Source organism: Martes martes, assembly GCF_963455335.1.
Source record: "Martes martes genome assembly, chromosome: 1".
In the NCBI taxonomy this organism is placed as follows: Eukaryota; Metazoa; Chordata; class Mammalia; order Carnivora; family Mustelidae; genus Martes; species Martes martes.
This window is the reverse complement of record NC_137888.1, coordinates 124,524,154-124,551,467: the sequence shown is the minus strand read 5'-3', so window position 1 is coordinate 124,551,467 and position 27,314 is coordinate 124,524,154. Positions and strand designations below refer to the sequence as shown.

The 27,314-nt window shown below is 38.9% G+C and overlaps 1 protein-coding gene and 1 pseudogene across 2 annotated transcripts in view; one reads left to right on the top strand and one right to left on the bottom strand.

The window, feature by feature from the left end:
• SLC35G2 (solute carrier family 35 member G2) overlaps positions 1-14,607 on the top strand; it is a 43,121-nt gene extending 28,514 nt beyond the window's left edge. Inside the window, exon 2 of the mRNA XM_080821317.1 lies at positions 13,176-14,607. Coding sequence (XP_080677443.1) covers positions 13,194-14,432 — 1,239 coding nt within the window. The 5' untranslated portion in view covers positions 13,176-13,193 and the 3' untranslated portion in view covers positions 14,433-14,607. The remainder of the gene's footprint in view (positions 1-13,175) is intronic.
• A 5,083-nt stretch (positions 14,608-19,690) lies between these two features.
• Positions 19,691-27,314, bottom strand: part of LOC308345340 (E3 ubiquitin ligase TRAF3IP2-like) — a 142,604-nt pseudogene continuing 134,980 nt past the window's right edge. The window contains exon 7 of the transcript in view: positions 19,691-20,357. The product of the transcript in view is annotated as an E3 ubiquitin ligase TRAF3IP2-like (transcript). The remainder of the gene's footprint in view (positions 20,358-27,314) is intronic.

Genomic DNA, 27,314 nt, shown 5'->3' with positions numbered 1-27,314 from the left:
GATAAAACAGTGGCAGGGTTTGATGGGATTGACTCCAGTTTTTTTTTTTAAGTTGTTTTTTTTTTTTAAAGATTTTATTTATTTATTTGATAGAGCAGGGGGAGCAGCAGGCAGAGGGAGAAGCAGACTCTCCACTGAACAGGGAGCCCCATGTGGGGCTAGATCCCAGGATCATGACCTGAGCTAAAGGCAGACGCTTAACTGACTGAGCCACCCAGGTGCCCCTTGGCTCCAATTTTGAAAGAATTTTTACTGTGGATAAAATGCTTATCAAACAGCGTCACATGCTACAGAGAAATCATATGTGAAAGGAAGAGTCAACTGATGTGGCAAACTTCATTGTTGTCCTATTTTAAGAAATTGTCCCAGCCACTGCAAACGTTAACAACCACCATCTGATCTGTCAGCAGCCATCAACATCTAGACAAAACCCTCTACCAGTAAAAAAGATTATGACTTGCTGAAAGCTCAGATGATGATTAGAATTTTTTGACAATAAAATATTTTAACATTAAAGTATGTACATTTTAAAAGACATAACGCTATTACACACTTACTAGACTACAGTATAGAGTAAACATAACTTTTATGCACACTGGAAAACCACAAAATTCATGTGACTTGTTTTATAGTGATATTTGCTTTATTGTGGCAGTCTGGAACTGAACCCTCAATTTCTCTGAGATTGCCTGTATATGCCCATCCTATTGATTCTTTTTCTCTGGAGAACTCTTAACTAATAAATAAGGTAAAGGCAGAAAATATGGAAAATTCTTCTGAACACAAGGCTTTCAGTTATTTAAGACTACTGATGACTGAGCAGATACTAAGAGAGGGATATGTGGATATCTGGGCCTATAAGATCCTGTAGAAATGTCAGTATTCTTTTTTCTTCTTCTTTTTTATTGAGGTATAATTGACACACAATATATTAGTTTCACATATACACCATACTGGTTTGACCCTCACAAGTCTAGTTACCATCTGTCCCCATGCAAAGTTATTACAATATTATTGACTATATCCACTATGCTGTATTCTTTTTCCTCATAAATTACTTATTTTATATCTGGAAGTTTGTACCTCTTAATACCCCTCACCTATTTTGCCACCCCCAACCCCTCCCCTCTCTGGGAGCCAACAGTTTGTATCTTATGAGTCTGTTTCTGTTTTAGTTTGTTTTGTTCTTTAGATTCTATATATAAATGAAATCATACAGTATTTGTCTTTCTCTATCTGACTTATTTCACTTAACATAATACCCTCTAGGTCCGTCTATGTTGTCACAAATGGTAAGATAGCATTCTTTTTTAATGGCTGAATTATGCTCTAATATATATATATATATATATAATCTTTATCCATTCATCCATCAATGGACACTTAGGTAGTTTCCATTTCTTGGCTATTGTACATAATGCTGCAATGAACTAGGGATGCATATCTCTTCAGATTGGTATTTTTGTTCCTTCAAATAAATACCCAGAAGTGGGATTGCTGGATCATATGGTAGTTGTGTTTTTAATTTTTTGAGGAATCTCTATACTGTTTTCCATAGTGGCTACACCAATTTTCATTCCTACCAACAGTATTAGAGGGTTCTCTATTCTCCACATCCTCCCCAATAATTGTTATTTTTTGCCTTCTTGATAATAGCCAATCTGAAAGTGTATGGGTGGTGTGAGGTGGTATCTCATTGTGTTTTTTTTTTTTTTTTTTGATTTTATTTATTTATTTGACAGACAGAGATCCCAAGTAGACAGAGAGGCAGGCAGAGAGAGAAGGAAGCAGGCTCCCTGCTGAGCAGAGATCCCGATGCGGGGCTCGATCCCAGGACCCTGGGATCATGACCTGAGCCGAAGGCAGAGGCTTTAACCCACTGAGCCACCCAGGTGCCCCTCTCATTGTGTTTTTGATTTGCATTTCACAAACACAAAAATGTTTTGTTCACAAACACAAAAATGCCAGTTGGCCATCTGTATGTCTTCTTTGGAAAAATGCCAATTCAAGTCCTCTACCCATTTTTCAGTCGGGTTTTTTTTTTATATTAAGTTGTGTAAATTCTTTATGTATTTTGGATTTTAACTCCTTATTGAATGTATGATTTGCAAATATCTTCTCTGAACCAGAAGTTTGCCATTTTGTTTTATTAATGCTTTCCTTGCAAAGGCTTTTTAGCTTGATGTAATCCCCTTTGTTTTAGTTTCTGTTGCCATTGTCATCAGTAGTCTTTCTGTACCCCCAAAATATTGCTAAGACGAATGCCAAAGAGCTCACTACCTATGGTTTCTTCTAGGAGTTTTTGGTTTCAGGTCTTACATGCAAGTTGTTAATCCATTTTGAATTTGTTTTGTGTATGATGTAAGAAAGTAGTCCAGTTTCATTCTTTTGCATATAGCTGTCCAATTTCCCCATCACCATTTATTGAAGAAATGGTCTTTCCCCCATTGTATATCCTTGCATTCTTTGACGTAGATTAATTGATATATATGTTTGGGTTTATTTGGGGGATCTCTATTCTATTCCATGGATCTATGGGTCTGTTTTTGTGCTAGGACCATACTCTTGATTACTATAGTTTTGTAGTACAGTTTGAAATCAGGCAGCATGACACCTCCAGTTTTGTTCTTCTTTCTTAAGTTTGCTTTTATTTAAGATGTCAATAGTCTTTTTCTAAAAAATTAATTAACTGATTGATTTGTCAGAGAGAGTGAGCGAGTGAGCAAGAGTACAAGCAGGGGGAGCAGCAGCCAGAGGGAGAAGCAGGCTCCCCATTAAGCAGGGACCCTGAAGTGGGACTCGATCCCAGGACCCCAGGATCATGACCTGAGCTGAAGGCAGATGCTTAACCAACTGAGTCATCCAGGCATCCCCAAGATGTCACTAGTCTTGACATCATTCCATATTCTTTTCCATGTCTCCCTCTTGGTTTTGAAATCCATTTCATTTTATCCGCAAACATTTATTGAGTGCCAATATGTTTGAGGTACTGTGTTAGGGGCTGGGGATAAAATGGTGAGAAAGTCTGCTATCAAGATATACCATCTGGGGGCACCTGGGTGGCTTAGTGGGTTAAAGCCTCTGCCTTTAGCTCAGGTCATGATCTCAGGGTCTTGGGATTGAGCCCCACACTGGGGAGTCTCTGCTCAGCAGGGAGCCTGTTTCCCCCTCTGTCTCTGCCTGCCTCTCTGCCTACTTGTAATATCTCTCTGTGACAAATGAATAAATAAAATCTTTAAAAAAGAAAGAAGTATACCATCTGGTGTGAAAGACAGGATGTAAACAAATGAATTCAGGGACAGTGCCGGCAAAGAGATGGGAGAGGCCAAGGAAGACTGCAAAGGAGGAAGTAATGCTTGAGCAAACCACTAAAGCACAAATGTGAGCTCAACCAAGTGGAAAGGACAAAAGGGGGAGGGCCAGGTCATTTCAGGCAGATAGAATGATGTGAAAGAAAAACTAAAATATATCGCGCACTTGCTAGATGCCAGATATTAAATGTTTTGTATTAACTGATTTAATTTTTTATTTATTTGAGGAGATTTAATTTATTTATTTGAGAGAGAGAGAGAGAGAGAGAGACAGCCAGTAGGGGGAGGGGCAGATAGAAAGGGAGAGGCAGAGAATCTCAAGCAGGCCCTGTGCTGAGCATGGAGCCTGATGTGGGGCTTGATCCCACAACCCTAAGATCATGAACCAAGCTGATGCCAAGAGTCGGACACCCAACCAACTGAGCCACCCAGACACTCCTGTATTAACTGTTTTAGTAGTCTCATTCTACCTTATGAGCTAGAATTATATTACATATATATATATGGTAGAATTATATTATATATTATTATATATTATATTATGAGGTAGAATTATATATATTATATATACATATAATATATATTATATTATCATTGTTGCAATTTTACAGAGGAGGAAATAGGCAAAGAAGTTACACAAGTTGCCCAAAGTCACATATTTAATAAGTTCTGTAGTTAAGATTTGAATCCAGGCAGTCCGGCTTCAGTATTCATTTTGTTTTGTTTTGTTTTAAATTTCCAGCCCAGTGCTACTCTGTCTTCTTCAGTCATGTAGCACTGCATGGAATTGTTAAATCTTAAAGCCAGAAGGGCCCTTAGATAATCTATTAGGGGGTTCTTGCACAAGAAAACTGTACATTAGGATTACTAGCAAGGTTTTAAAAAATACCAGTGCCTACCTAGCATTTCCTCCCGTTCTCCCCCAAGCCACATAGGAGAAACCACAACTCTGGCCCCCTGCACCTGCTTTTTTAAAAACTTAGATCTTGTGGTAAAATATGCATAACACAAAAATTACCATATTAGTCTTGTTTAAGTGTATGATTCAATGCCATTAATTATGTTCACAATGTTGTATAACCATCACTACTGTTTCTAAACCATTTTCCTTACCCCAAACAGAAACTCTAAAACTATAAAGCATGATTCCCCATTCCCTCTCCTCCTAGCACCTGGTAACTTCTAATCTATTTCCTCTTTTTATGAATTTGCCTATTCTAGATACCTCATTTAAATGGAATTATACAATAGCTGTCCTTTTGTGTCTGGCTTATTTAATTAGCATAATGTCTTCAAGGTTTGTCCATGTTGTAGAATAGATTGGAACTTCATTTGTTTTATAGCTGAGTAATAGTTGGTTATATGAATATACCACATTTTTTTAAATCCACTCATCTGTTGAGGCACATAGGTTGTCCTCCCATACTCCCAACTCCTGCCCACCAAACACATGCTGGAGGAACCACTACTTTTTTTTTTTTTTTTTTTATACAGGAAGAGACACAGGGCTCATCTCACAACCCTGAGATCATGATCTGAGCCTGAGCTGAAACCAAGAGTTGTACAGTTAACCAACTGAGCCACCCAGGCAACCTAGCAACCACTACTTTCTAAAACTTAACATTGGCATACACAAAGAGAATAAAATGACAAGAGGAGGCAGAGGCTGAGTACCAAGTGGCATGGGAAAAGGCCCAGAGGAGTGAAAATGTGTACAATTAGTTTGGATGGCAGGAAGCCAGGTTTTAGGGTGAGATTCTCAGTGGCAGGAGTGGACATGTGATTGAGATTTTTTCTCCTTCTTACTATACAGGTGTTTTGTCATCATCACCCCTATTACCTGTCAGAGAACTTATGATTTCAGGGAAATGAAAATATTTTGTCTATTCTGAAAGCAGAATGTGATTCTGACAGTGATAATGGTTCATTTAAGGCAATGAAATAAATGTTTTTTGTTAGATCATTTGCATGAATAAGTGGTAGCTACTCCTGGGCTAGAATGTTAGACAGGGCTCCTGTAGGGGATGGGAGTAAATTTGAGAAGATGAAGTAGGGAAAGAGGGACAGGATTGGGAAGTGAAAAGGAAAGAAGAGTAGGGAGGAGAGACTAATTTGGGGTACTGTGTGACAAAGTTCTAGATAACACCCTGGAACAGATTCTTTCCAACAATAGAACCTACCGACCTGCTCCACACTACCTACCTGTGCCCTTCACATAGAGTGTTTAATAATGTCTATCAAATTAGTTTCCTAGAATGAATACCTTCTTTTACCACCGTTTAAGTTCTTTCAGCTAAAAGTCAGGTAGGCCCTTAGTTTTCTCCAAATTTTTAATGTTCTATCCCTCCACAATGCTCTCCTATTCCTAAACCTCCTAAGGCTTCATTTCCTCACAAAGCTGAGTTGACTCATATTTAGTGCTTAGCACATTATCTGTAAAATGTAAATATCAATATGCCTGGCTATTGATGGTATTGCCATTATTTTCTTCCATCTTTCCTTCTGTTTTCACTGGATTATAGAGCTATTAGTTTTGCCTTTCTTTATTGTATTTGATTTCCTATTCTTACTTTTTATCCTATTTCTGATTGTTTTGGTTAGGGTGCTGAAAATATTGCCAATATAGTGTCAAAATAGTGTCTGGCTAAATCAAGGTCTTCTTTGTTTTCTTAGTCTCTTTCTGATAGTTCATTGCAAGTATGCTTTAATCTAAGTGTTACAAAAGGGGAAATGACTATTTGCCTTATACTTTTTTTCTGAGAGAGATGTAAATGAACTGTTCTTTGTCAAGCAATAATCCGATGCACTATAAGTGATAATTTTTTTAAATGATAATTTTTATTGAAAGTTTTGCCATTACATTTGGTACATATGTCCTAAGTAATACTGATTCTGTCCAGAATTTGCTCTGAAATTTCACTTTATATTTTTATAGAGGTATATTCAGTTGGTTTACCATAGGAGACTACAGACTATATGTCTCCTCTTTTATTACCTATTCTTCTATCAAATTTGCCCATGAGGGGTTCCTATATAATCTGAGTATTTGTTGTTGCTGTTGTTTTTAAAGATTTCATTTATTTATTTGACAGACAGAAATCACAAGTAGGCAGAGAGGCAAGCAGAGAGAGAGGGAGGAAGCAGGCTCCCCACCGAGCAGAGAGCCTGACGTGGGGCTCGATCCCAGGACCCCGAGATCACAACCTGAGCCGAAGGCAGAGGCCTCAACCCACTGAGCCACCCAGGTGCCCCTAATCTGAGTATTTGATTGAAGTCTTGTACCATTAACTTTTCCTGTAGCCCCTCTTTTATATCTTCATCAACTGTTCAGTTTCATGATTTGATTATATACTTGGTTCATTTTGGTTACTTGTCATTTACATGCAACATGAATATTATCACACCTTCTAAGAAAGCAAACATTTAATTCCTCATGATAAATTCTTCACTTCCTAAATGTGCCTGATATAAGAAAGGGCATGTCCTTTACCTTTTACTCTTATTTCTCACTTATTATCAATATTCTTGTCTTTCAAACTCTACTAGTTTACTTAAGAAGTAATTTTCTAGTTTGAGAGGTGGGAATTTAGAAGCAAGTTCTTCTGCCTCTAAAGCAGTGTACCTTTACCCAAATATACAGGCTCAAAAAGTATTAATAACGTACAAGCAAACTTAAATGCTGCCTCTAGTCCCTCCTGATCTTTAGGAGCTGCAGTGGGGAAGAAAGAAGAATCCCTATTCTAAGAGCAGTGTTAAGGGTCATGCCATCCAGGGTTAGGCCTAAGGATGGGTAGAATCATGCTTATAGCCTTTGGAGTGTCAGAATGTGGGCCCCTTTTCATCAACTTGGAGGGAAGAATGGCTTCTCTCAGCAGATCTCAGGAGGTATATTCAAGAGTACAGAACCTTTGCATGTCCTGATGTCTCACGATATCCTGGAAAGGTGGTGGTTGTATCATCCCTCTTAGGTGATCAATTAGGTGTAGTCTTTTCATTTTCACTCAAGGACAAGACTGTCCAAGCAAATTGGGGTAATAAGGTATCTTAGAGCTAGGCTTTTCGGGTATAATGTAGTAACCTATCAGTTCTTTATATTTATTTGAAAGCAAATTTTATTTATAAGTTTTAAGTATCACATTAGTACTTACATTTAAACCACTATATTATAATCAAATTGTAGTAGCCAGATTTATAGCTAAGGCTTTTTTAAAAAAAATATTTTATTTATTTATTTAACAGAGAGACAGAGAACACCAGTGGGAGGAGGAGCCGAAGGAGAGGACAAGCAGACTCCCCAATGAGTGGGGAGCCTGACACAGGGCTCAAATCCCAGGACCCCGATATCATGACCTGAGCTGAAGACAAATGCTTAACCAACTGAGCCATCCAGGTGCCCCTATAGCTAAGACTTTTTACCACTATAGGAATCATTCTGGTACTCTCACTATCAAGTAGCATTTGCTTTAGGTATTATGAGGGGATTGTCCCAAGGATTCCTACCAAGTCAGTAGGCTAGTCAGTGTTAATTTCCTCAGCCTTAGCAGAGAACTGATTGTGGGCCTTATGTTGTAGAATGTAGCTTAGGAAACAGTGCCTGTTTTGGACAAAAATATTGGTTTCAGGCTTGCCACACTGAATTGTACCCTTGTTCAAGCAGATACCAAATTTTGTGTCCTTTTAATCCATTTGTGTTGAACATTTCAGGTTGGTACATTTGTAGACAGGCAGGCTGGTCCTCTGGTCCTATTGTTTCATATTCCCTCTACTCAGCTGAGTTGTTCTACGCAGCTGAAATGTACCCTTCTGCCTTGGAGGGCACCTTCAAACATAAACCTTTGTTAGAGGACCTTGAAGCTGTGAGATTAGTTCAGACCCTTTGTCTCTATGATGAAGGAGAAGTAGTGCTGGCACATTGGTCAGAACAACTTTTTTTTTTTTTTAAGATTTTATTTATTTATTTGACACAGAGAGAGAGATCACAAGTAGGCAGAGAGGCAGGCAGAGGGAGGAGGGAAGCAGGCTCCCCACTGAACAGAGAGCCTGATGTCCTAGGACTCTGGGATCATGACCTGAGCTGAAGGCAGAGGCTTTAACTCACTGAGCCACCTAGGCACCCCTAGTCTTCCTACTTTTAATGGGAGGGGATATGGCTCTACCTCTCTATTTAATAATAGAGATAATAATATTAAACTAATTAATATAAATAATAAATAAATAATATTAAATTAATTAATAATGTTAAATTCACATTTAAAAAAATCCCAACATGAAGTATGGGAGATACTAGACTTGTGGTTCTCTTTGGAAAATACAATCTGTCACAGGGATCATATTATCTGTTACAGGTTTTTGGTTCAAGAAAAATGTTACGCTTTTTCCTTATGGGAGAAGGGAGAGGCAAGTCCCCCCTTCTAGCTGAGTGTGAAGGTTACCAGTTCCCTACGTGCAACGATTGAGTGTGTCTTCTCATTCTCCATTTGGAAGTCCGTTTAGACAGCACATTCTAATTTGCCCTTTGCTTGCCTGAAAAAGAGAAATAAAATTGGAGAAAAGGGGGCAGCAGTAAATGGTCCGTACACTCACTAGAGTGGTAAGGATATGGGAGTTTCCTGGGACCAAGTGAATACTGTTGGTGCCTGCCTGCCCAATAGAGAGGTCCACCAGGGAAGAGGACTAAGCAGCAAAAATTTGTTGGCCATAAGCCCTAGGGCAGGAGGCACTCTCACATCAGGGACTTATACACCGGGGAGGCCCTACAAAATTTACCCAAGGTAGCCTGCATTTAGATACCTATAACCTAGAGAGTATCAGTGACCTATCAGAGTTAACAGAGAAACAAAAGACAATAATGAAGGAATTAATTCCAACATGTTATCAGAGTCAGCATTCAACCTAAGGCCCAGAACCAGTAAGAGATTTATTACAAGGAATTGGCTAATATACTTCTGGGGCTGGATAAAAGAGTCTGAGGTCTTTAGGGTAGGCAATCAGGAAAAGAAGATCAAGGGCATGTTGGAACCCCATTAGCACAGGCTGAAGCTTGTTGTCCACAGGCAGTAAGGAAAAGATCATGCGAAGGCTAGAACTCCAAGGGTATCAACTGTTTGGAATCTCCAAGCTCAAGAAAGGCCTAAGCCCTCTTTTAAAGGGCTTACCCAATCAGGCCAGGCCCATACAGAATAGACTTTTGATGAACTTAAAGCCAACTGATTAGGGACTTTTTTGGGGGGGGGGAGCATGCCTGAGTGGTGTTGGGGTGAGGGGGTGGGGCAGAGGGAGCAGGAAAAAGAACCTCAAGCAGGCTCCACGCCCAGTATAGAGCTGGATGTGGGGCTCAATCTCATGATCCTGAAATCTCTAATTTGAGCCACAATCAAGAGTTAGAGGCTTAACCAACTGAGCCACACAGATGCCCCCGATTAAGGACTTTTATCACAACTGCAAAAAGCCTCCACAGCAACACCTATATTAATGTTTGATTAAATAACTGGGGAATATAGTTCAACCCAGCCAAATTTATACATCAAAAAACCATCACACAACAGCAGCCAATATAAAACATGTATCCTTTTCCTTTTCCTTCTTCCCTGTGCCAATACACCAGGGGAGCTGGAGCTTAGAATAGGGAGGTGGAGGAGGTCTCCTTAAGGCAGACTGCAATGCCCTCCTGAAGACTCCAAAGGGAGGGAATGAGAGGACTAAAATGGCAGACCACATCCTCTCCCTATCCATGTCCCTGGAGCTACAAATCTGGCCTGTGATGGGAAATGGGAAAGCTCTGAATGGATGTAAGACAGAATTTTAACAATAGACAGCACATGAGAAGTTACGGGTTCTAACGGAGATGTCAGCAAGATGCTGACTAGCAAGGAAAGGAGATTTAACATAGTAAATTTGGGTACAATGACTACAGACGACACTCTACTGAGCTAAGATACTAAATAATAAAATGACTAGGGGTGCCTGGGTAGCTCAGTTGGTTAAGCGTCTGCCTTTGGCTCAGGTCCTGATCCCAGGGCCCTGGGATTAAGGCCCGTGTTGGGTTTTCTGCTCAGCAGGGAACCTGCTACTCCCTCTCCCCTCCCCCTCTGCCTGCTTGTGCTCTCTTTCTCTCCCTCTGTGAAATGGATAAGTAAAATCTTCAAAAAATTTTAGAAAAAGATTAGATTACAAAAATTAGAAGAAACTACTGCAGATGTTAGACAAGGAAGAAAAGAAAATAAGAGGCTAGAGTGGATAGGGAAGTCTTGCTTCTAAATGACAAAATCTGGACTGGTCCTCCTTAAAAGATGAGCAGTATTTAGAAAGTTGGAGCAGAGGAAATAAGAATAAAGACTTGGAGAAATGACATGTATATGTGGGGAGTGAGGTCAGGGAGGGCACTGGACTAATCACGGCAATATTTATGTTAAGGATTGATAGGGGCTAGAAGAGGCAGGGTCTGGAAAGCCAGGCAGAAGAGCTGAGATTCAGGGAGGTAGCTAGGAGAAAATCACTGTAAGTTCTTAAATGTAGAAAGCATAAGGGAAGTTGTTTTCTTTTGAATCTTTTAAAGACAGATGAAAGTAGATAGTGGTATAATATAGATGGGCTTTAAGGGAGAAGGATTGGGACTAGTTAGGATGCTGTTGCAATATTCTAGATAGGAATTCACGAAAACATGATCCAGAATCACAACTGGAACTGGAGAAGGAAAAATCTGAGAAATATTTCAAAGACAAGAACAATATGATTGATGACCAAATGGAAGTGTGACAGCAGAAAGGATAATTCAGAGTATTCCTTGGTTTCTAGCTTAGGGGAACTGAAGAAATGGTGGTATTGCAAACATAAATTCAGTGAGGTATCATGGAGAAAATCACTCTAAATTAGGGAAAGAAAATCTGTTTGGAAGACCAAGATTATTCAATTTGGGATTACTGAGGCTGAAGTCACAATTTGATACAAATTGGAATAAAAGAACATCAGATTAGCTTGATAGTAATATGTAGGAAGAACTGCAAGTGGGAGGTCCAGGTTAGGAAAATGAAGAATTTGGAGGCACAGGTGGTGTTTTTTAAAATTATTTCTTCCACCTGAAGATAGTGTCATTTAGAAGAAAAAAGAGTAAAGAGTAATGAAAACAGATGCTGTCAAAGAACAAAATAGGATTTGATTTCTAGACCATGGTTTAAGATCCTGGAACTGTTGAGTTTTTGGCAAGGACAGGGAAGATGTTTTGGCAAGGACAGGGAGGATGTAAAAAAAGTTTACTCTTTTTTTTTTTTTCCTTCATAGGGGAGGGGAGAAATCAAAGAAATTGTTCTTAGAAAAAAGGAACGAACAGGAAAGAGAACTGAGTGAACAAATACAAGTTTTGGAGAAAGAATAACAATGTAGAAGATACCCAGTGTTTCAAGAAAGGTGAAAGGTGAAAGAAAGGAAGCTGAATTCTTCTTAACGTTTACTGAGAGTTCACAATATGCCAGCACTGTGGCAAATTCTTTATATGCATTATCTTATTTAATCCGTACAAGTTTTTTTCCCACTTAGCAAAACGTCATGGACATTTCTGTGTCAATAAAGATCTGCATCATCATTTTTTAAATTAACATATAATGTATTATTAGCCCCAAGGGACAGGTTTATGAATTGTCAGGCTTATACACTTCACAGCACTCACCATAGCTGCATCATCATTTTTAATGGATGTATAGCATAGTATTACATTGTACGCAGGGTCATTGTGGTAAGCTCTAGTGAACCCTCCTACTCAAGCATTTTTTTCTACAGTTTTTTTGTATACTCTTTTTCTTAATATATGAACATCCTATTTTAGTTTGTAATTTAAATTTTTTTTTTTTAGATTTTATTTATTTATTTATTTATTTATTTATTTATTTGACAGACAGAGATCACAAGTAGGCAGAGAGGCAGGCAGAGAGAGGAAGGGAAGCAGGCTCCCCACAGAGCAGAGAGCCCGATGCAGGGCTCGATCCCAGGACCCTGGGATCATGACCGGGGCCGAAGGCAGAGGCTTTAACCCACTGAGCCACCCAGGCGCCCCTGTAATTTAATTTTTTGAACAATACTGTGATTCTAAAATAAAAATGCAAAAATGTACATCGCATGTTTCCTTCCACTCTTATTCCCTGTTCCACCCTTACAATTATTAGTTTGTGTCTTTCCATAATTTCTTTATGTTATATAAGCATATGTAAAGGCATATTATTTTTTCTCTTTTTTTAAACACAGAAGTAATATCTTTAGGATAAAATCTTAGAAGTGATATTGCTAAATTAAAAGGTAGTTTCAGTTAAAATCTTAATATATATTGACCAATTGCTTATCAGAAAGGTATTACACAACAACAATGCATGACTGTCACTAAATCCATTTTACTTATTTTCTAATTTTGATCTATCTATATATCTGAATATGTATGAGGAGTCCAGAATAAATGTTAAAAAGAATTTTATTTGTACTACAGAGCTAATTGTGATATTATACACAAGTGATTATACAAAAAACTTTGGACTTATCTATTTAAAATTTATATTATAGAGAAAAGACACAATGAAAAGTAAAGGTTTTATCTAAGTTGTTATTTACTTTTCTGTGTTTTTCTTATTGTGTGAGTGGGGAAGCAGGAATGAAAAGATGAATGAAAAATCTCAGTTGTTTGTGGTGTAAAGATAAGTAACAGAGCTGAATGAGACAAAGAATAAGCCGAACAAGAAATAGGGGCAAGCATAAGATGAGACTGAAAAATGTGGTTTTTTACAACTTCTACTCTCTATGATTAAATTGGTACATATGATTATAATAGAAATTAAAACCAAATTTCAACTGAATAGGTACATGTCTTTTTTTTTTCTTAAATAGAATTGATTATCTGAAGAAATGGATACTTCTCCCTCCAAAAAATATCCAGTTAAAAAGCGGGTGAAAATACATCCCAACACAGTCATGGTGAAATATACTTCCCATTATCCCCAGCCTGGGGATGATGGATATGAAGAAATCAATGAAGACTATGGAAATTTTATGGAAGAAAATCCAAAGAAAGGCCTGCTGAGTGAAATGAAAAGAAAAGGAAGAACTTTCTTTGGAACCATGGATACTCGACCTCCGCCAACAGAAGACCCAATGACTAATGATACTGGACAATTCCAGAGCTTTGCAGAAAAAAATATTTTTCAATCCAGAAAAATGTGGATAGTGCTGTTTGGATCTGCTCTGGCTCATGGATGTGTAGCTCTGATTACCAGGCTTGTTTCTGATCGTTCTAAAGTTCCATCTCTAGAGCTGATTTTTATCCGTTCTGTCTTGCAGGTCTTATCTGTGTTAGTTGTGTGTTACTACCAGGAGGCCCCCTTTGGACCCAGTGGATACAGATTACGACTCTTCTTTTATGGTGTATGCAATGTCATCTCTATCACCTGTGCTTATACATCATTTTCAATAGTTCCTCCCAGCAATGGGACCACTATGTGGAGAGCCACAACCACAGTCTTCAGTGCCATTCTGGCTTTCTTGCTTATAGATGAGAAAATGGCTTATGTTGACATGGCTACAGTTGTTTGCAGCATCTTAGGTGTTTGTCTTGTCATGATCCCCAACATTGTCGATGAAGACAATTCTTTGTTAAATGCCTGGAAAGAAGCCTTTGGGTATACTATGACCGTGATGGCCGGATTGACCACTGCTCTTTCTATGATAGTATACAGATCTATTAAGGAGAAGATTAGCATGTGGACTGCACTGTTTACCTTTGGTTGGACTGGGACAATCTGGGGAATATCTACTATGTTTGTTCTTCAAGAACCCATCATCCCATTAGATGGAGAAACCTGGAGTTATCTCATTGCCATATGTGTCTGTTCCACTGCAGCATTCTTAGGAGTTTATTATGCTTTGGACAAATTCCATCCAGCTTTGGTCAGCACAGTACAACACCTGGAGATTGTAGTAGCTATGGTCTTGCAGCTTCTAGTGTTACACATATTTCCTAGTGTCTATGATGTTTTTGGAGGGGTAATCATTATGATTAGTGTTTTTGTCCTTGCTGGTTATAAGCTTTATTGGAGGAATTTAAGAAGGCAGGATTATCAGGAAATACTAGACTCTCCCATCAAATGAATACTTGATTATTATTTTGTTAACAGTTATTAATAGGTACACTGCCATTTTAATATTTACCTATAAATGTCTTGTGTTGTATAATTGACAGAGTGGTATATAAAATCAATATAGGCAGATGTAGAAAATTTATTCTAGTCTAATATGTTAAAAAACAAATATTAAATATGTGAAACACCATAAATCCAGTGTTTCTATGGTTATTAACAAAAAGTAATTGTGGTAGGAGAATGTTAACTCTCATCACTAAAGAACGTAATACTTGAGGAAATGAGCCCTTTCAGATGGAACTTCTGTGGCCCTAAATTTATGCCCAATGTTATATAAATGTTTAATAAAAATCCTTCGATAGCCAAAAATCTTCATTGGTGAAAAGTACACGGTAAGGTGAAATCTTAATACAATCCCTATTTTGTCATCTGCTTATTTTAGAAACTAGAGGTAACTGGGTTGGGTAAGGGAGCTTGAGTTGAGGCAAGAAAGAGGGAACAAAGGAAAACAGGTGGTTTTTCAATGACCATAGTAGTTGCCCTACTTCCAAACAGAAAATTGGTCTTTGCTATGGCTACATTAGGTAATGCATAGGATAATGGAAGTAGGGAGAAGACTGGATTCTTGACAGCTCTACTTAGTCTGTGCCATTTTGTACCTGATGGTGGGACACTTAACTTTGGGGCAAGGTCTATTAATCCTCAGTTTTACAGATCTTTTCCAAAACTGTCCTTATTTATGATTTTGTAGCAAGTGCATGTGTAAGCTGTAGTAAAGGTACTCCTTACCCTTGAAAAAAAGACACTAACAGGAATCATGATGGTACAGCAGAAAAGTGTTACAATATGGTAACTTGAAATTCGTTTCAAAAGGCATAAAAGTTGTAAAAGCATATAAAGTAGCATTAATTTGGGTCTAATTTTGGCAATTTTACTAATTTAGGACAACAAATGTTGATATAGTTATTAGGCTATTGTTATTACTACTGAGCTATTTTAACTCCAGATTCACTCTTCTGTACTTACCTCTGTGATGCTATGGCTCAGAGGCTGTAAATTATATTTTTCCTATGCTGGCTGGTGTCTCATTAGGTTCCATCAATAAAGGACATTAGAGGGAGACTAGAAGACAGGAGAAGGGGAGAAAGGATTTCTTCCTTTCCATTTGTTTGCAGTTTGTCATTGTTACCCCAGCAATAAGCAAGAGCCTTTTGCTCCACAGCAGCAATTGATCTCAGCCTTGAGTTTCTTTTGGCACTTCTCCATCCCCCAGCAGCCTCATCATATCCTTCTCAGTAGGAGGAGGACCAGCTAAACAGCATCCTTTCTGGAATCTGAGCTACAGCTCAGCTGGGTCATTCCTCTGAGCTTCTGAGACCTTATAGTCCAACCCTGACCCCTCTTTTTCACATGCTCTAAGGGTGGTAGCTGCTCTGTTACAGTTACATCTCTGGGCTGCTGCAGTGCTCCCTTTTTGCTTTTTCAGTCCATCAATACCCAATACTAGATTCTTTCTGTTGTAATAAATATCTTGTGATTTCTGCCTTCTTGACTAATATGTCTCTAAACCTTTCTCCAAAGAGCCCATAGTCATTAATTGGGTATCTGTGCTTCTGGGAAGATGTTAATGTTCAGATTTTCCAGGAATTGCCAGACACTGGCTCTCAACTATCCAAATTGAAGAAATTATCCACATTGAAGCACAGAAAGAAAAAGGTTTGAAAAAAAAAAAATGAACAGAGCCTGGAATGACCTGTACTAAGGACTAAGAAGTCTAGCGTAAGTTTAAGTGTAGTCTCAGAAAAGGAGAGAGAGGGAAAGGGGCAGAAAAAAGTATTTGAAGAAATATTGGCCAGAAGATTTCTAAATTTGATAAAAGGAAACAACAACATGAACCAGTAATCCACAGATCCAGGGAAATAATTGAACCTCAAGCAGCATAAATAGAAAGAAAACCACACCTAGAAACATAGTGCAACTGCTGATAAACCAAGGTAAAGAAACAAAACTTTAAAAGCAGCAAGTAAAAAAAGACATATGACATACAGGAAAACAGCAAGACAGCTAGCTTCTCATCAGAAACACTGGAGGCCAGAAATAACCAGAATGACATTTTAAAGTGCTGAAGAAAACCCCTCTGATGGCTTCTTACCACTATAGGATAAAGACTAAGATCCTTAACTTCTATAACCTGCTATTGCTTACTTTTCTAGTCATCTTCTGCTCCAGCAATATTGTGTAATACCTTTTCAGTTGTGTAATACCTTTTTAAATGCAGGCTCCTCTATGTGGAGAACCCATATCTTCTTTGCCTACTTATTTGCCTGACTAGCCTGACCACACAACTTCCCCTGTAGTTTAATGTCCCCCTGTACATATCTATAGCTTATTAACTATATTAATAATAAACATATTTAAATCTTGTTCTCTGACACTGGATTGAGCTCATTTTAGTTAAGACTGAATCTTTAGATTTCCAGCACCTATTATGGTGCCTACCACAGAGAGGACTCAATAAATTTCCGTTGAATTAATTCCAATAAAGGAATAACAATACTCAGTCCAGAAATTAAATTTAGTTACCAGGGTCCACTAATTTCTGTACTTCACAATCAAGCTTGTGATCAGTTACTTCTTGTTGATTAGTAAGTAGGGCTTTTTTGTTGTTGTTGCCCTAAACAGTCCTAGCTGGCAGTGATGCTAAGATCATCCTCTAATCATTTCTAACTATAAGCTATCAAGTTTCCTGGGAAAGATCTTGAGACATGGAGACTCATTTTCCCCTTCCTTGTCTTCCCAAATCCTGCCTGCATGTTTTTATCCTAGACAGATTAGCTATCCCTATCAAAGCCCCATTTCCAGTCCATAGGTCATAAGTTTTGGTCTAAATAATATTATCTCCTGATTCTGGCTGGTCCCTTGTCCACTCAGCACTAATTAGCAGGGGTGATTCCCGTTTTTGGTCTGAGTTCCGCTAAAAGAGAGGAAGAAGCCATGTGCATGTTTATATTTGGAAGTAGGGGAGACAGGGTGTATGGAAGGAAGTCTCTCGGACAACTCCCACCCCATAAGAACTTGTACTCCATTCCTTCTAAGTTACTATCCTTATCCATATATTTCATATATGACTTTTGTCTAGCTACCTTTCTACCCAATGCTTTCTTGTGTCATTGCTATTTCTTTTTTTTCTTCAATTCCTTCTCCTTTTCATATGTTTTTGAGCTTAGCTTTTCTTTCTTTCTTTCTTTTTTTAAAGATTTCCTGGTAAGAATGGGTGATAAGGAAACTTAAAGAAGTAAAGCTAAAATGTTTACACAGAACTAAAACCCTTTTAAAAGAAAGTTCTTTCCCTCATTTCTTCTATAGCTTAAATAGGTGGCACACAGTAGTTAAGAGATCTAGATCAAAATCTTGTAAAGGGTCTGTTCAGACCATTGGTTCATTCAAAATACATATTCCCTTACAAAATAAAATCTAAACTTATGACTTCGTATTTTTCTGGGTTTATTTTCCCCACTTATGGCAGTGGTATAAGCTACCTGATGGGCAAGAACCTGCTGTATTTTTATTAACACCTCCACCCCATCACATGTTAAATATGCACACAGAATTGAACTGAGCCAGGTTTTGCTAATAATTTGTTGTATGATTTTGGAAGAACAGTTTTCACCTCTGGACAATCATTTCTCCAGCTTAAAAAAATGAATATAATAGCATTTCAAGCCATAAACTTTGTAAGATGTATTAACAAATAAAATTATTGTATTAGCTCGAGTTGCCAATAACAAAATACCAATAACAGAAATTTAATTTCTCCTGGTTCTAGAAGCTGAAATCCCACATAAGCATGTTAGCTTCGTCAATTACAGCTGAGAGCTCTCTTCTAGGCTTGCACATGGCCCCCTTCTCAGTCCTCTCACAGTGGAGATAGAGAACAATTGCTCTCTTTTTACAGGAACACTAATCTTATAAGATTATGGCCCCACTCTTATCTCAGTCAATCTTAGGTACCTCCTAAAGGCCCTATCTTCAAATACAGTGCCATTAGGGATTAGGGCTTCAACACATGAATTCTGGGAGGGGACAACTCAGTCTATTGTAGCCATGATAAATATACAAAGGAATTTAGGCCATTAGAATAAATTTGAAGTTCACTTATATTACTCACTTTGGATGCTAATAATGGGAAGTAAACATACAATAGCTGTTGCCCAGAGTTTCATGATTTACTTGCCAGAGCCAACTTGAAACCAGGAAGGGGTTCAGGGTGATTTGTGCTTGATGTTGTGACCCTCAATAATGGCAACCAAACCACATACATCAAAACTCAAAGGAATAATTTTGAAGTTAATTGCAGAAAAGTGTGACCCTTGGGACTTTAAGTTAGGGCCAGGATGAAAGAAGGTAAAGGAAGATGTATTAATGCCTTAAACAATATTTACTTATCATCTATTATGTAGTAAGCAGTGAGAGAAAATACTGACATGGTTCCTGACTTAATGAGTTTACCATCTAGGTAGGGATACGAACAAACTGAATGGCTTGTTTGGGGAAAATACCTGTGCTCCACGAAAGGTATCTATCCCAGCAGGCTTCCCTGAGGAGGCGACACCTAAGCGGAGCGGAGCCACAGAGATGGCTCAGAAGGCATGAAGCAGTTTGAGGTGGGGAGCTGCAGTACTGGCGTGGGGAGAACCAACTTACTGATGACCTGGCAGGTGGCTGTGACTGGGCCGCTAAGAATGGGCAAACTTGGCACCGAAGTTCATTGTCCTCCTCACAGCATGGCTACCGCAGCTGAGACTGGAAGTTATCCACGTACCACGGTACTGGGAAGACCCTCAGACTCAGCTTATTTCGGTTTGTGGCTCAAATTAACCATACATCTTACTTTTTTTCTCTCAGGTTCCCATTTCCAGGCCTTTTGGTTTGTTTTTCGTTTTCTCTCCCTGCCCCTAAAAACCTTCTGTTGACAAGACCCACTTCAGGTGCAGAAACCTGGAGGAAGCTCCCAGAACCGTTGGGGCGGAACTCGGGAAGCAGTAATTTCTGCTGTGTAGTCTCTAATGTGGCGCTTAGGAGGGAGGCCCAAAGTAATTCGCCACAGCAACCGGAGTGGCAAAAACAGCAATGATAAGGTCAGGCCAAGCACTTCTCACCCTTTCGCTCGCTTACTGGGGAACAGCCTCAGTTTGCTCCACGCCCAGCACAGCACTTGATTGACAGACAGGTCGGCCCAATCCGAGCGCGGCGCAGACAACTCTCGCTTCAGGGATAGGAGAGAAGGGAGCGACTGAACCTATCGGATTGTGCCGGGAGGGGGTTTCCTGTCCGCGCGGATCCGCCCACGACCTCCCGGCCACTCGACGCCAGAGCCCCGCCCGCCAGCCGCGCGCGTCCCGCCCCTCTCGCCAGAGCTACGCGGCGGCTGAGCGGAGGCCTCGTGCCGTAACGGCCATCGCGGCGGCCGCGGCGGTCCCCCGATCCCTTCCTCAGGTGAGCTGGGGCCACAAGGACCCGGCGGAAGGAAGGTGAGACGGTTCTGCTGGTCGGCAGACGCACAGACAGCCTTTGCATTCCCCATGCGTCCGCACAGTCTGCTACTAGCTGCGTCGCTTCCTCTTCTCCCGCGAAGTTAGCCCCCCGGGCGCCGTCTGCCGGCCCTGAGCTGAGCCGGAGGGGGCGGGGAGGCCGCTCGGCCAGGCCTGGGCGTTTGCATCGCTCAGCGCGACCTTCTAGCCAGTTCCCGGGGCCCCGTAGCCCCAGGCCTCGCTCTGGCCGGCCGCTTCTTAGAGGCTGGGAGGTCGAGTGTGCGGCGCTCTCGCTCCCCTGGTTCTTTTTCTCCCTAAAAAGTCCTGTTGCCTGTTGTGGCGTAATCCGGGGCGGGGAAGGTAGGGACGTGGTCGAGGATGGAAGGGGCGCGCTCACCTCGAGCCTTACAGGAGGGGAGAGGACCGTAACCTGTGCTGAGGGTGGAATTCCTTGGGATGCGCTCTCTGCCCTTCCCCCCACCCCCAGATTAAAATCTGGGTTATTTTAATCATATGGACCTGCTGTAGTTTCGTACGATTGCTTGTTGCTTCGGGTGTGAGCTTTTGACTTAAGTGTAATATATCCGGTTAAAAAAAAAAAAAGAATCTCAGTAATTGGTTTTGTGACGTTTTGTGGTGTTTCCATAAAAGTTAAATTTGCCATTAGAAGCTCGGGAAGCTGGGTTTTGTTTAGGGCTGAGAACTGTAACATCACAGGCGCTCGGTTAATGTCGAACGATGAGCTGGTCACCTAAAAATAATTCTACCCGTTAGATTTGGTAAGAAAAGAGGAGTTAGGAAAGAATGAAGTTGAGAATTTCGAATCCCATCTTGGGTGGTGAGCAGCAAAGAAGCTCCGTGTCTGGTCAAAACGGGTAAATATTGCAAGAGGTAATTCATTTTTAAAAGTGTTACTTTGGTAGATTGATGAAAAACCAACTATACAATTTACTAAGTATCTGGAAAGCACAGTTCCTGAAATCTTAATCTTAAGCGAGGTCACAAAGTAATGAGGAAAATAATCCAAGAAGAAGGTTTTGTTTGATAATTGTCAGTTATATTCGGTTCTCAAGTAGGCTCCCATTCACAGTTTGAACGGAACAAGAAATATGCATTGGTTGATGAACAGTAGTTTCATTCCATCTTGATCATAGATTCTGGAATTTTCTTTTTTGGGAAAATTGTGATCTGGAGGAAATAGCTACAATATCTGTAAGCCCTATTCTCAGAATGCTCAAGACTCAGCTGTGCTTGTTCACATATTAAATTTTAAATTGTTCGCTTTATTTTTCCTTGCATTATCTTTTAGTCCAGATTTTACCAGCGCTTTCAGGTCCATGTAAATAAAATTTGAAGTGTACACAGGATGTTTTGTTAGATACTGAATGGTACTTTATGCCTCTGGGCTTATTTTTATTTTGCACTTTGGAGAACTTTCTTGCCAAAAGCTCAAGGTGGATTTAATGTAAGTATTGTTATAAATCACTTGTCAGGAGGACTCCATTTAATAAATACGGAATGCAGTCCATTTTTTCTTATCATAGTATCATACTTTAATAACTTTTACAATTTACTTACCTTTATAATATGGAAAAATACTAAATGTTCTCTACGTACATCAGAACAGTAAATGATTTCTTATTTAGTTGGTAAGTTGGAGGAAACTCGTGAAATCACTAAGCATTTAACAAATTCTTCATAAATACTTGGGTGTGCTATTTTAGAAGACAACTGATATTTATTTTAAAAATTTATTTATTTAGATAAATAGTTGAGGGGAAGGGAGGGGCAGAGGGAGAGGGAAAGGGAGAGAATCTCAAGCGACTCCCTGCTAAGTGCAGAGTGTGATTGGGGCTTAGGCTGGGTCTCATGACCCTGAGATCTTGACCTGAGCCAAAACCAGGAATCAGTTGCTCAACTGACTGAGCCACCCAGGTGCCTCAGAAAGACAACTGATATTTAAAGATTATTTAATTAAGGCAGTAATTCTACCTGGACGATCCTCATTTTACAATTCCATAGGCAGATTTTATTTCAGTAGTGTTACATTTGCAGCTACCCAGACACAAACCTTGTTTTTTGTCTTTGACATCCTCTATCCTCATAGTATTGGCTAATTTTTGTCAGCCATTTTTTGGAAATTTCTTTGAGATATGTTCCTTTACACTAGCTTTTAATTGGGTTTTCTGCCTACCTTTTCTACCTACTCAATATGTCCTGCCTTCTGCCTTAATAGTAAAATTATGTTTCCCCACTGTGAAACCAGTGATAGCTCCCTGTAATCTACAGAGTACGCCTCAGAACTCCCTAGTCTTTTAATAGTCTGCTCAAAACCCATTTTTTTTTATGACAGTACTGTTTCTCTATGGGAGCTGTCCATCCTAAACTAATCTCTCATTCTCATTTAGATTTTATGTTTTTTTACCTTTATCTGTTGAGAATTTGATTGCCTATGCATAGCCTACCTATTCTTGAAAGGAAATCTCCCTCCCTCTCCGTCCCCCACCAAATTACCAAAGTAGCAGATGAAGTCATATTTTGTTGAAGTTTCATTTTTGGTCCTGAATTCAGTACAGCCTTCCAGATCTTTCTGTTTTCTCTATTGTTGCTTTCCTTTGAACCCCATTGCCCTTACTGTTTTATTATTACTTTGGTTTTTTTAAGCTTATGTGAACTTGTTTTGTAATATCATGGAACAGTATTGTGGGAACGTTGGAATTACAACCTTTTGTTTTATGGGTAAGGAAAATGAAACCCATACAGAATAACTACACGGAAATTCGCACATCTAATGACGGTGGCAGAGCTGAAACTCAGACCTTGATTTCCTAACTCAAGGTCTGTGTATTCTTTTTTTTATTTGAAGATTTTATTTATTTATTTGAGAGAGATAGCACGAATGAGAGAGAGTGCGAGCAGGGTGAGGGGCAGAGGGAGAAGGAGACTCCCCACTGAGCGGGGAGCCCTATGTGGGCTCCATCTTGGAACTCCAGGATCATGACTTGAGCCGAAGGTAGACACTTAACCGACTGAGTCACCCAGGCGCCCCTTGGTCTGTGTGTGGTTTTTTTTTTTTTTTTTTAAGATTTTATTTATTTATTTGATAGAGATCACAAGTAGGCAGAGAAGCAGGCAGAGAGAGAGGAGGAAGCAGGCTGCCTACCAAGCAGAGAGCCTGATGCGGGGCTCGATCCCAGGACCCTGAGATCATGACCTGAGCCGAAGGCAGAGGCTTGACCCACTGAGCCACCCAGATGCCCCGGTCTGTGTATTCTTTAAAAAACTTTTTCCCTGTTTATTTCCCTACTTTCATCTCTTGCAATGCAGTTTTTTTGTTTGCTTCATATTACTTGGCATTTTGTGTCTTTACATCTTGCATAGATTGAAAACTTCTATGTGAGGCCAGTGGGATCTTCATGACTTGGATTGTTTAAATCATTAAAACGGGTTTAAAGTCTTTTTCTTTGCTTGTTAGATGTATTAACAGCATTAACAAAAATCATATTGTCATCTCTATAGTTGAGTCCACGATTCATTAAAAAGTGAGTGTATCTCTTAGAATTTTTACTCCTGGAGTTTAGTTTGTTTGAAACTCTTAATTACAAGAGACTGAATATTTGGGTGCTTTCAAAGTAGATGTGAACATTTCAGTAGTTTGGAGGAAACTTGCAGGGTTTATCACATAACTGAATTTAATGATCTAGCCAAATGTTCTTTTTCTCTTTTAGATTCTTAGAACAGCAGCACTTTTGCATTTTGCTACTTTGTCCTCTTGTTCATCTGTCAGAAACTTGACTATTGAGCAGTCTGTTTATTGAGCAAAATATTCTGAAAACATTTGTTCCTTTTGGGAAGTCAGAGTTTTTATAAATTTGCTCTTGACATTTTTTTCCCCTCTTAACTGTAAAGTTGCTGTTATAGCAGTAGCATAGGGTTGCCTTGGTTATTTTTGTTCATTTTGGGATTTTGTTATTTTATTTTATTTTTTTACACTTACGTAGCAAGAGTTGCATAGTGTAAGGTAGCACAGAAAACTATCAGATGAAATATTTCTGGAAGGAATGTTTTACCCTTTTGGTTTTAAATAAAATTATCTGCTAAAATAAACTTTATTTTTGTTGAATTTTTTAGTTGAAAACTTTAGTATATTTGTTGAAACATTGATTCTCTCATTCTTTATTCCTGAAGTTGTATTTAAGGCTTGCTGAATTGGACATAAGTATGGTATGGATAATTTCTGCTTTTTTGGAAATAGACCAATGGAATAAAGCAGTGAGAATATGGTTTTTAAAAAACGGATGCATCTAAAAAGCTTTTCTGTTGTTTTTTAAGAATCAGCCTTCCAAAAATTTCAGTATGTATTTCCAAATCATTTTGTGTTTAGATCAGCTCAAATAATTGATATAACAAAGAATTTAATATGCCTTGTATTTTTTGAGCATCCCAGCAAAACAAAAATTTATGTTTACCACAAAAACTTTCTATTAATTAAATAAGACTTGGAAAAATTTCCTTAGAAATTCTTGACCATTTCCAGGTACTAAATGTTCTTGCATGGTAACATTTTTTATTTTTGGAAACATTTAGAATACTTTGTGTATAGCCCCTTCCCCCCAGAATTCTGCTGCCCTAGGAAGTCAGTTACTTTAATTTTTCCATGTTTTTCCCCCCCATTTCTTTTCTATATATTGTTTTCTTCTAATATCTTATTTTTAAGTCGTATCTGCACCCAGTGTGGTGCTTGAAGTCATAACCCTGAGAAAAAGAGTTGCGTGCTCCACGAGTGAGCCAGCCAGGCACCCTTCAGTATTTTTAAAAAGGCCTATAAGGCCTTCCATGATTTGGCTTTTGCCTACTTCTATCTCTTGCTATTTTCCCTTTTTCCTCCTTTTCCCTTCACTAGCCAAGATTTTTTTTTGCCTTGGAACCCGTGAACCTGCTCTTCCTGCTGGGCAGATGGTTCCCTTAGGTTAATTAATATTAAGTTTGGCTGCTGGTAATAAAAAAAGGCCAAATAATTTCTCTTCTCACACTAGAAGAATCCAGGGTTTGCATGGCACTCATTTATTTAAATATTTTTTCCAGGTGTTTCTTTCCTTAGTAAAAATAATTCTGAAATAAAGATCTTTGTATATAAAGCCTTAGATTTTTTTCTCCCTTGATTAATTCCTGTTGTGGGATGATGCAATTGAAATGTCGTTGATTTCTTTAAAAACTTATTAGAGAAAGTGTCATTTGAATTTTTTAAAATAGCAAAGTACACAAATTTCATTGTATAGTTCAATGAGTTTTTATATTTGTAGTCATCTACCCATCACCCAGATCAATTTTGTTATGACAGCACTATTTCTCTGTGGGATCTGTCCATCCTAAACCAATCTCATTCTCATTTAGATTTTATATTTTTCTACCTTTATCTGTTGAGAATTTGATTGCCTGTGCATAGCCTGCCTATTCTTGAAAGGAAATCTCCCTCCCTCCCCGTCCCCCACCAAATTACCAGAGTAGCAGATGAAGTCATATTTTGTTGAAGTTTCATTTTTGGTCCTGAATTCAGTACAGCTTTCCAGATCTGGAAGCATTTCCAGTGCTCCAGAAAGCTCTCTCATGTGTCCTCTTAAGCACTGTTTCCTATCCCCAAAAGTTAATCACTATTCTGACCTATATCATTTTTGTCTGTTCTTGAACTTAATGGAACCATACAGTATATACACTCTTGTGAGTGACTGCTTTTGCTTAGTATTGTGAGTTTCACCTATGATGTTGGTACAGCAGTAGTTGGTGTTTTTTACTGATAATAGTTTTCTCTTGGATGAAATATACAATTTTTAAAAAGTCATCATTAATGAATATTCGGTTTGTTTCTAGTTTTGTAGCTGTTGTGAATAAAGCTGCTGTATACATTTACTTACAAGTCTTCCAGTGGACATACACAGTCATTTCTTTTGGGTATGTGTACCTGGAAGTATAGTGACTCTTGTCTACCAGTTTTTGAACCTGCTGGGAGCAGCTTTCTGTCTTATCCATAGCAGTTTTCTAGGATTTCTTCCTTATCGTAAGACTAGTGACTCCCCTTGCCTTTCTTCTGTGTTAAATCTCCTATTTCCTGTGAATCATGTAGGTTTTTTTTTTCGGTTTGACCCCTCCTTTGGTGGAACATATCCCATAGTAGATTCCTGTGAAGTTTGAGATCTTGCATTATTAATAAAATGCCCATTTTTTTTTTTGTCTCCCATGGGATTTTGCTGAGTAATAAATTTTAGGTTAGAAATAATTTACTTTCAGAATTCTGAAGGCATCTCTTCATTGTTTTCTGGCTTGTGATCCTTTTGAGAATTTTGAAAACCTTCTGATTCCTGATCCTAATATTTTTTTTCTTTTTTGAGATTTTGTTTCTCTTGTATTCTGAAATTTCATGACCGTGTGACTTGGCCTGATCTGTTCTTGGGCGTTTTCCTGGATATTCATTGTGCCCTTCAGACCTGCAAAATTATGTTCATCAGTTCTGGGAAATCTTGAATTATTTTGTTGATGGCTGTATTAGTCTGCTAGGGCTGCTGTAACAAAATACCACAGGCTAGGTGGTTTAAACAATAGAAGTTTATTTTCTGACAATTCTGAATGCTAAGAAGTCCAAGTTCAAGGTGCTATCAGCGTTGGTTCCATATGAGATCTCTTCTTGGCTTATAGACAGCTGTTTTTTGTTTTTGTTTTTGTTTTTACTGTGTCCTTACAAAGCCTTTTGTTTTTTCTTTTTCTTTTTTTAAAAAATAATTTATTTTTTATTTTAAGATTTTATTTATTTATTTGACAGAGAGAGAGAGAGCGAGAGCGGGCGCACAAGTAGGCAGAGGGAGAGGGAGAAGTAGGCAGGCTCTTTGCTGAGCAGGGAGCCCGATGCAGGGCTTGATCCCAGGATCTTGGGATCATGACCCGAGAAGATAGTCCCTTAACCGACTAAGCCACCCAGGCACCCCACAAAGCCTTTCTTGATAGAGTTACCTCTATCAAGTTACCTCTCTCCTCCTTCTCCTCGCCCTATGAGGATACAGGTTCAGTTGGATTAGGGCCCCACCCTTATGACATCTCATTTAACCTTAGTTACCTCCTAAAGTCCTGTCTCCAAATTTAGTCACTTTCAGGGTTGGGGCTTCAACATGAATGGGGGGTGCAAGGAGACATAATTCAGTCTACAGTAATAGTTTCTTCTCCTTCCTTTTGTTTCTCTCTGAAAATTTTATGTTATTTCTGCTAGTTCTGTTTGTCTCTCAGACTAGTCCTTTGGTGTTTTTTTTTTCTTCTTAATTTTTCATCTCCTTGTCTTTTTGCTCTATATTATACGAGAGGTTTCATTAACTTTT